The sequence below is a fragment of the Chanodichthys erythropterus genome, chromosome 16, assembly GCF_024489055.1.
Source record: "Chanodichthys erythropterus isolate Z2021 chromosome 16, ASM2448905v1, whole genome shotgun sequence".
In the NCBI taxonomy this organism is placed as follows: Eukaryota; Metazoa; Chordata; class Actinopteri; order Cypriniformes; family Xenocyprididae; genus Chanodichthys; species Chanodichthys erythropterus.
The window spans coordinates 5,281,760-5,292,500 of NC_090236.1; the positions used below are offsets into that span (position 1 = coordinate 5,281,760).

Sequence of the window (10,741 nt, forward strand, 5' to 3'; positions counted from 1 at the left end):
TCGTAATTTAATGACTTTATTCTCAACATTTTATCTCGACTTTTTTCTCGAAATTTAACGAGTTTTTTCTCGTAATTTAACGAGTTTATTCTCAACATTTTATCTCGACTTTTTTCTCGAAATTTAACGAGTTTTTTTCTCTAAATTTAACAACTTTAATCTCGAGATGGTTTTATTATTTTATTATTGCTTGGCCCTAATCCTCTTCCGTAGTTTAGTAACTTTACCCCACAGTCGAGTGCCATACAAAAAAAAAAAAAATCTCTACCAATCCAACAAGAAAATCTTGCACTTAAATTGTGTCTTTCTTCTTTACAGGGCTGAAATACTCCTAGGAAACATTATCAAGAAAAAGTGTTGGAGGTATTTGTCTTAGTTCTCTAATATTATGATTTATTTAAGGTGTGTGTGGTGTGTGTGTGATGAAACTGATCTCACTGATCAATTTCATTGAGAAATTTATAAAACCATTGCCTTCACACATTTCTTTCTGTGTGTTTACAGGAGATCCAGTCTGGTCATCACTACTAAACTGTACTGGGGAGGAAAGTAAGTCCATCCATCCATCCATCAATCAATCAATCAATCAATCAATCAATCAATCAATCAATCAATCAATCAATCAATCAATCAATCAACCAATCAGTCCATCTATCTATCTATCTATCTATCTATCTATCTATCTATCTATCTATCTATCTATCTATCTATCTATCTATCTATCTATCTATCTATCTATCTATCTATCCATCCATCCATCTATTCATCCATCCATCCATTCATGCCTCCACTCTTTTCATTCTATCAGTAACAACTACTCTTATTTTCTCCTTGAGATTTAGGCATTTCTTTCTTTCTTTCTTTCTTTCTTTCTTTCTTTCTTTCTTTCTTTCTTTCTTTCTTTCTTTCTTTCTTTCTTTCTTTCTTTTCTCTAGGGCAGAGACAGAGCGTGGGCTCTCGAGGAAGCACATTATTGAAGGTATATTCTTCTTCTTTCTTCTAATCCCCTGTCGTTTGTAATTGACCTGAACCTTTTTTTTCTTCTTTTCTTTCTCATTGCCTCCTCCCTATTGGTTTTTTTCTCCTTCGCTGCAGTAGACTGTGTGTGGCCTTGTTCCTAATAAAAGCATAGCACCCACACCAACTTTCATTCTTAAACAGTGTGAGATTCTCTCTCTCTTGATAAATGCTTATACAGAGAACATATGCAAACCAAAGGTAATGATTCAAATGCAGTATGTATATAGACACAGAAACCATTCACCTTCAACTTTTATTACACTTCCAAATTGAATATTCATAATCATATGATTGTCTTCTATCTAAACTGTTATTTTGTCATCTATAATTAAAACAAAGACTTGTTTTAATTATAATTTAGACATTTTTTTTTTTTCTGGAAACAATACAAAAATGCTGATTAATACTAAAAATAATTTAAACTTACATACATCACTTACAGATTTAGCTGCCATTTGTAAACTTTTTAAAACCTTTAAAGGCTTTTTTTTTAATTTTGTAATTTAATTTTTATTTTACCATATTTACATGGTATTCTGATAATCGACAGCATGTAAGTGTTTGAGATCATAAGCTTTATTTGAGTGCTTGATTAAGAGTGGAAATCTACATGTAATAATATTCTGATTTATCTCTGCTCTATTACTGTATTCCTATCAGATAAAGGCAGATCACTGATTTTAAGAGAGTTTAATATCTGTAATGTCATTTCTGTATCACTTTCAAATTGAGAAAACTGTTAGTATTTCATGAAACTAACTGAATCATTCGCATACTTCGCTCATCCTTCCCTCCCTCCCATTCCCCGAGTTATTTTTATCACTCTAGCTTGTGTGTACTTTTCCTTCCTGGCTCATGGCTCTCTCCCCTCCTCGTTAGCTCGTTTATATGACATTGTTTGTGGACTAGAAAGAAACGTCTGTTTATCCTCTGTGTACTTTTTAAAAAGCTCCCTGCTAAGAATATCTCCCCCACAAACCCAGAAAATTCTGACTGATTAGAGCCGTGGCGGTTGCGAGGGTGCACATGGTGAGCCAGGGGCAGATTAATGAGTCTGAGATTGGCTGGATTACTGTGTTTTTCTGATGGACGAGTGTGCGGTTTATCTGTCAGATTCATTTCGGTATGGCAAAGTAATCACATTTACCGTCTGATCACCTGAAAGCTATCTGACAACTTTGTTTCAACACACCTGGTGTTTGTTCTTTTTCTTTCTCTCTCAGCCAAGATTTATTGGCATGACTGTAAAGCATCAGTTATGCCAATGCATTACTTTCACAGTACTTACACACAGGTGTATGAAATAAGAAAATGTAATTTAAAAGAAAAGCTATGTTCAGAGGCAGTGACCCAAAAAAGTATTTGGACACTTAAGCAGCGCTCAAAAAAGTTTGAATGCCATTGCATTAAATAACAAAATGTCAAACCAAGTGGCATTTATTTAAAAGAAAAACGGCACAAGCACACATTTTCTGCAAAACATTTCACAGAACAGATGTCTGTGAGGTTCTTAATGGAAAAATAGCAGGTTTTTTAAAATAAATTATTACTTTTATTCAGCAAGATTTCTATTTCAAATAAATGTTGTTCATTTTAACTATATACAGTATTTATTAAAGGATTCTGAAAAGAAAAAAAAAAAATCAGCATATAAAATGATTTCCGAAGAATCATGTGACACTGAAGACTGGAGTAATGATGCTGAAAAATAAGGAATATGTTATATCTTTTAAAATATGTATTAGGAAAGAAAACAGTATTTTTCTGTATTCATCAAATAAATGCAGTAGAAGCGCATAAGAGACTTCTGTTAAAAAAAACATTAAAAATCGGTAACACTTTACAAATTTCATTAGTTAACATTAGTTAACTACTTTAGTTAACATGAACTAAGAATGTACAATACTTACAGCATTTATTAATCTTAGTTCATGTTAATTTCAACATTTACTAATACATTATTAAAATCAAATGTTGTATTTGTTAACATAGTTAATGCACTGTAAATTAACATTAACAATGAACTGCTGGATTGTATTGACTAACATTAACAAAGATTAATAAATACTGTAACAAATTTATTGATCATAATACATTAACTAATGTTAATAAATGAGGCCTTATTGTAAAGTGTTAGCAAAAAACATTTTGGTAATGTACATAATTGTCTATAGTTTTATGTGACACTCATTTTGAATGTGCCTGATGTGCCTTTTTGGGGCCACTGGTCTAAATAGTAATGAAACAACATATTTTGGTCAATATGATTGAGTTTTTTTTTTTTTTGTGTTCCCAAATTTTATATCAATAAATATGCAATACTTTTATGACTGATAACTAATATAATGGCCGATATTATACATCTGTTAGGATTGTGTTCAAAACAGTGTTCATGCAGTCTTTAATTTTTACAAGCTTCGAAGTCTAAAATTAGCCCTGATATTATTAAAGTTGTCATTGAACGTTTTTTTTACAAGATGTAATATAAATCTAAGGTGTCCCCTGAATGTGTCTGTGAAGTTTCAGCTCAAAATACCCCATAGATTTTTTTTATTAATTTTTTTAAACTGCCTATTTTGGGGCATAATTAGAAATGCGCCGATTCATGTTGCGGCCCCTTTAAATGCTCACGCTCCCCGCCCCCGGAACTCGCGCTTGCCTTAAACAGTGCATAAACAAAGTTTACACAGCTAATATAACCCTCAAAATGGATCTTTACAAAGTGTTCGTCACGCATACTTCATGCATGCATCAGATTATGTGAGTATTGTATTTATTTGGATGTTTAGATTTGATTCTGAATGAATTTGAGGCTGTGATCCGTGGCTAACGGCTAATGCTACACTGTTGGAGAGATTTATAAAGAATGAAGTTGTGTTTATGAATTATAAAGACTGCAAGTGTTTAATAATGAAAATAGTGACGGCTCTTGTCTCCGTGAATACAGTAAGAAACGATGGTAACTTTAACCACATTGAACAGTATATTAGCAACATGCTAACGAAACATTTAGAAAGACAATTTACAAATATCACTAAAGATATCATGTAATCATGGATCATGTCAGTTATTATCGCTCCATCTGACATTTTTCGCTATTGTTCTTGCTTGCTTACCTAGTCTGATGATTCAGCTGTGCACAGATCCAGACGTTAATACTGGCTGCCCTTGTGTAATGCCTTGAACATGAGCTGACATATGGAAATATTGGGGGTGTACATATTAATAATCCCGACTGTTACGTAACAGTCGGTGTTACGTTGAGATTCGCCTGTTCTTCTGAGGTCTTTTAAACAAATGAGATTTATATAAGAAGGAGGAAACAATGGAGTTTGAGACTCACTGTATGTCATTTCCATGTACTGAACTCTTGTTATTTAACTATGCCAATATAAATTAAATTTTTAATTCAAGGGCACCTTTAACTTAACTAATCAGAATAATCTTGTTCATTTTAAACCTAATATTGGATGCTACCAAAATGGTTACTGTTATAACCCTTGTCTATAAATATACACAAATAAACACATTACTGACAGTGCATAATGTATGTTATATACTGTCCTCAGTCTTTGTTCTCTGTCTCTCTCTGTGTGTCTGAATGGGACAAAAGCAGTGTCAGACTGAATCATTCATCCTTTTTCTGCTTCCTCATCTTTTTTCTCTTCCTCTCCCCTCATGTCTGCAAAGCTGCACTCTTCTAATCTTCTCTCAACTGCTCACCTGTTCCTATTTTTGCTCTCTCTGAGTTTCTTCTCTCCTCCCATCCCTCCATTTCTTTTCACACTTCTGGCTGTCAGATATAGCAGCTCAGAATGAATGTAAATTCTTTGGCAACTGCATGAGTTTGAGTCTTCATTTTAGATCTTTCCTATTTTATAGAATAGTTGAATTAATTTTAATTACTCACCCTCATGTTGTGCCAAACCTTTTTTTCTTTCACAAAACACAAAAGAAAATATTAAAAGATTAGTACACTTTCAAATATACTTTTCCTGACAATTTACTCACCATCATGTCATCCAAGATGTTCATGTCTCTCTTTCTTCAGTCGAAAAGAAATTAAGGTTTTTGATGAAAACATTCCAGGATTATTCTCCTTATAATGGACTTCAATATACTCTAGACGGTTGAAGGTCATTTACATTTTTTTTTTTCGAAAATGACCAATCGTTTCGCTAGATAAGACCCTTATTCCTCGTCTGGTATCGTTTAAAGCCCTTTGAAGCTACACTGAAACTGTAATTTTGACCTTCAACCATTTGGAGGCCATTGAAGTCCATTATATGGAGAAAAATCCTGGAATGTTTTCATCAAAAACCTTAATTTCTTTTCGACTGAAGAAAGAAAGACATGAACATCTTGAATGACATGGGGGTGAGTAAATTATCAGGAAAATTGTATTAGAAAGTGGACTAATCCTTTAATGTTTTTGCTGTTTAAGCTCCATAAATAACAAAAGAAAACCTCATAAAAGTATTATAAATGTCCAGAGAACTCATGCATTAAATTCCAAGTGTTCTGAAGCCATACAATAGTTTTGTGTGAGGAAGAGTCCAAAGTCATAGTGATAAATGTCATTCCTCCCGATGTTCCCCAGACTAGTTCCCCAGTTTTGTGTGCAGTTTTTATCACAAATCAAACTCTCACTACTAAAAATCAATTATCTTATACATTCTCTTTCGCTCTCTCTCTCTCTGTAGGTCTGAAGTGTTCTTTGCAGAGGTTACAGCTGGAATATGTGGATGTGGTTTTCGCCAATCGCCCTGACAGCAACACACCTATGGAGGGTAGGTGAGGCTTAGGCCTGAGACGCACTCTATGCAAGTCACTATGCAGATGCTTCTAGATTTACTAGCTCAATTTTGTGCATCATTGCATTCTGAAATATGTTAGAGGCAATTCATAAAGCAATGCATTTAGCATTGTCACAAGAACAGGTATAGCGGGCATTAGCATAAACTGTCAGCAGGTTTTCTCTTTACTGTCATGGCGGAGCAACAGTTTGAAAAGAGCCTTGCTGAGCAAGCCAGTTAAAGTTGATTTGTTTTTATAGCTACTTCAATAAAAACAGTGCTAAGTGTTATGTCATAGAACTTTTGAAGATAACTTCAAAAACAGGTTTGTTACCACCCAAGAAATGCATTATGCAGTAAAGGATTTCTGAGAAACACTGTTGATATTTGAAATCAGCTCAAACAAACACACCCCTCCCTTCATTTTTCCGCCCCCAAAATGCATGAACATGCAATGCAAGAATTATTGTCTCTTTATCATGGCTGAAGCAAAGCAAAATAACGCTTTGTGAAAAATAAAGCCAAGATGAAGAACAAACGACAAGGAAGAACAACAAATTAACATACTGTAGCTCCAGACAAACAATGACACTCAAAACTGTCCTGTTACTATAGCTACAACAACAGCATATTTTGGTTCTGTGGAACATAGCGATAACAATGTTACTCACGTTTAGAAATAGAAAGCTTATGACATCTTTTTTACCTTGAATGAATATGTCTTGTTGTATTGTTCTGGTTTAAGGGATTAATAATAATAATAATAATAGTAATAACATGCTTAAAAAATGACAATGTTGTTAGCCTACCAGAACCGGTAATAAACTTTTTTCCAGGCATCTGATTGGCCAACATGACTTTTGACAGCGCATTGTTGGGTGTTTTTGTGTTTTCATGTGGACGGCCTAGAATTAAAAATTGAATTTACCTCGGCATCGTTAAATAACAAGAGTTCAGTACATGGAAATGACATACAGTGAGTCTCAAACTCCATTGTTTCCAACTTCTTATAGAAATCTCATTTGTTTAAAAGACCTGCGAAGAACAGGTGAATCTCAACATAACACTGACTGTTACGTAACAGTTACGTTAATTAATATGTATGACCCCAATATTTCCATATGTCAGCTCATGTTCAAGGCATTACACAAGGGCAGCCAGTATTAACGTCTGGATTTGTGCACAGCTGAATCATCAGACTAGGTAAGCAAACAAGAACAATAACGAAAAATGGCAAATGGAGTGATAATAACTGACATGATCCATGATAAAATGATATTTTTTAGTGTTATTTGTAAATTGCCTTTCTAAATGTTTCGTTAGCATGTTGCTAATGTACTGTTAAATGTGGTTAAAGTTAATTCATAAACACAACTTCATTCTTTATAAATCTCTCCAACAGTGTAGCATTAGCTGTTAGCCACGGAGCACAGCCTCAAATTCATTCAGAATCAAATGTAAACATCCAAATAAATACCTTACGTGATTAGACATGTTGCATGATGAACACTTTGTAAAGATCCTTTTTGAGGGTTATATTAGCTGTGTGAACTGTGTTTATGCTGTTTAAGGCAAGTGCGAGCTCCGGGGCAGGGGAGCGTGAGGAATTAAAGGGGCAGCAGCCTGAATCAGCGCATATTTAATGATGCGCCAAAATAAACTGTTAAAAAAATGAATTTAAAAAAATCTATGGGGTATTTTGAGCTGAAACTTGACACATTCAGGGGACACCTTAGACTTACAGTGAGGAAAATAAGTATTTGAACACCCTGCTATTTTGCAAGTTCTCCCACTTAGAAATCATGGAGGGGTCTGAAATTGTCATCGTAGGTGCATGTCCACTGTGAGAGACATAATCTAAAAAAAAAAAAATCCAGAAATCACAATGTATGATTTTTTAACTATTTATTTGTATGATACAGCTGCAAATAAGTATTTGAACACCTGTCTATCAGCTAGAATTCTGACCCTCAAAGACCTGTTAGTCTGCCTTTAAAATGTCCACCTCCACTCCATTTATTATCCTAAATTAGATGCACCTGTTTGAGGTCGTTAGCTGCATAAAGACACCTGTCCACCCCATACAATCAGTAAGAATCCAACTACTAACATGGCCAAGACCAAAGAGCTGTCCAAAGACACTAGAGACAAAATTGTACACCTCCACAAGGCTGGAAAGGGCTACGGGGAAATTGCCAAGCAGCTTGGTGAAAAAAGGTCCACTGTTGGAGCAATCATTAGAAAATGGAAGAAGCTAAACATGACTGTCAATCTCCCTCGGACTGGGGCTCCACGTAAGATCTCACCTCGTGGGGTCTCAATGATCCTAAGAAAGGTGAGAAATCAGCCCAGAACTACACGGGAGGAGCTGGTCAATGACCTGAAAAGAGCTGGGACCACCGTTTCCAAGGTTACTGTTGGTAATACACTAAGACGTCATGGTTTGAAATCATGCATGGCACGGAAGGTTCCCCTGCTTAAACCAGCACATGTCCAGGCCCGTCTTAAGTTTGCCAATGACCATTTGGATGATCCAGAGGAGTCATGGGAGAAAGTCATGTGGTCAGATGAGACCAAAATAGAACTTTTTGGTCATAATTCCACTAAACGTGTTTGGAGGAAGAAGAATGATGAGTACCATCCCAAGAACACCATCCCTACTGTGAAGCATGGGGGTGGTAGCATCATGCTTTGGGGGTGTTTTTCTGCACATGGGACAGGGCGACTGCACTGTATTAAGGAGAGGATGACCGGGGCCATGTATTGCGAGGTTTTGGGGAACAACCTCCTTCCCTCAGTTAGAGCATTGAAGATGGGTCGAGGCTGGGTCTTCCAACATGACAATGACCCGAAGCACACAGCCAGGATAACCAAGGAGTGGCTCTGTAAGAAGCATATCAAGGTTCTGGCATGGCCTAGCCAGTCTCCAGACCTAAACCCAATAGAGAATCTTTGGAGGGAGCTCAAACTCCGTGTTTCTCAGCGACAAGCCAGAAATCTGACTGATCTAGAGAAGATCTGTGTGGAGGAGTGGGCCAAAATCCCTCCTGCAGTGTGTGCAAACCTGGTGAAAAACTACAGGAAACGTTTGACCTCTGTAATTGCAAACAAAGGCTACTGTACCAAATATTAACATTGATTTTCTCAGGTGTTCAAATACTTATTTGCAGCTGTCTCATACAAATAAATAGTTAAAAAATCATACATTGTGATTTCTGGATTTTTTTCTTTAGATTATGTCTCTCACAGTGGACATGCACCTACGATGACAATTTCAGACCCCTCCATGATTTCTAAGTGGGAGAACTTGCAAAATAGCAGGGTGTTCAAATACTTATTTTCCTCACTGTATATTACATCTTTTAAAAAGATGTTCTACGGCACCTTTAAAAGATGGAAAGAGGAAATCTCTGTGTATGTGTGGACTAGGTTTAATATTAAAACAGGTCCTAAAGCTCTTGCCTGATCATAACCCTTTGTATTCAGTGATCTTCCTCTGACCTTTTCTCTTTTGTAATGTCTCTCAGTGATCTCTCTTTCTACAGTCTTTCTTCAAATCTCCCTCTTGCTCACTCTCTCTCCTCCCCCATCATGAGAGGACACGCCCCCTTACTACTGATTGGCTACAAGTGTGTTGTGGTGCTCGGTCCGATTCACTTTCAACCGTGCTTCTCAGAAATCATTCACTGCACCTTTAAGTGCACACAAACTTTCAAAAGTTTGGTGTCTGTAAGATTTTTTTAATGTTTTTGAAAAAATATGCTCACCAAGGCTGCATTTATTTAATCAAATATACAGTAAAAACAGTATGAAAAATATTGTAATTGTTTTCTATTTTAATGTTTTAAAATGTAATTTATTCTTGTGATGTCAAAGCTGAATTTCCAGTATCATTACTCCAGTCTTCAGTGTCACATGATCCTTCAGAATATGCTATCATTCTAATATGCTGATTTGATGCTTAAGAAACATTTTTTATTATCATCAATATTGAAAACTGTTTTACCGCTTAATATTTGTGTGGAAACGGTGATATTTTTTCAGGATTCTTTGATGAATAGAAAGTTCAAAAGGACAGCATTTATTTGAAATAGACATTTTTTGTCATTATAAATGTCTTTACTATATCAATTTTGATCAATTTAATGCATCCTTGCTGAATAAAAGTATTAATTTATTAAAGAAAAATAAATCCTACTGACTCCAAACTTTTATGTTTAAAGGGACCCTGTGCTTGGGGCACGCTTTTCCCATCTTGGTCTTAGTCTGTGTGTGTTACTGTGAGTTGGTTGTGTGTGTGTGTGTGTGTGTAAAACAGGATGCTATTTCCATACATCTCATGAGGCCATTTTTTCCATGCTTTTATCGTAATCCCAGTCTAACCAATCTCTCACTCTCTTTCAATTTCTGAGGCACTGCAGCACACAGGAAGTCTACTTCTTAAACACTCCCCATCACCAAATCTATATTTCTCTCTCTTTGACTCTCTCTCTCTAGGGGGGATTATATGTAGCGTTGCCCATGGGGTACATGGTGTATTTTTAAGATGCTCTTTCCTTGCTGTGTCTCCAAATTCTAAACCTTTCTTCTCACATTTGTACACATATGCACACAATCACATGTTTACATACACATACATCTAAATGAGGACATACCACTTTGCATTGCTTTTATGCAAGACTTTTTTACATTTTTAGAAATTAAAAACATTATTTTATTTTATTTTGTCAGATTTAGCGAACTTCTGTGGATAAATTTGTTAGTAAACCCACACACACACCTGAATTCTGTCATAGGACTTCTTTAGGATTTTTCCTGTATGCCTGAGCAAGTCTTATCAACACGTAAACACATTTTACATGAGGGTTACAAGCCAGAAAAGTAATGCATAGACTTCCCACAGTGTGAGGATAATCTCAAGAGGA

At 35.6% G+C, this 10,741-nt stretch overlaps 1 protein-coding gene across 2 annotated transcripts in view; it reads left to right on the forward strand.

Annotated features, from left to right (window-relative positions):
* Nucleotides 1-10,741, forward strand: part of kcnab1b (potassium voltage-gated channel subfamily A regulatory beta subunit 1b) — a 76,361-nt gene that overhangs the window by 45,175 nt on the left and 20,445 nt on the right. For both annotated transcript variants that reach the window (XM_067361980.1, XM_067361981.1), the window contains exons 5-8: nt 319-363; nt 505-549; nt 936-979; nt 5,724-5,810. In XM_067361980.1, coding sequence (XP_067218081.1) covers nt 319-363; nt 505-549; nt 936-979; nt 5,724-5,810 — 221 coding nt within the window. The remainder of the gene's footprint in view (nt 1-318; nt 364-504; nt 550-935; nt 980-5,723; nt 5,811-10,741) is intronic.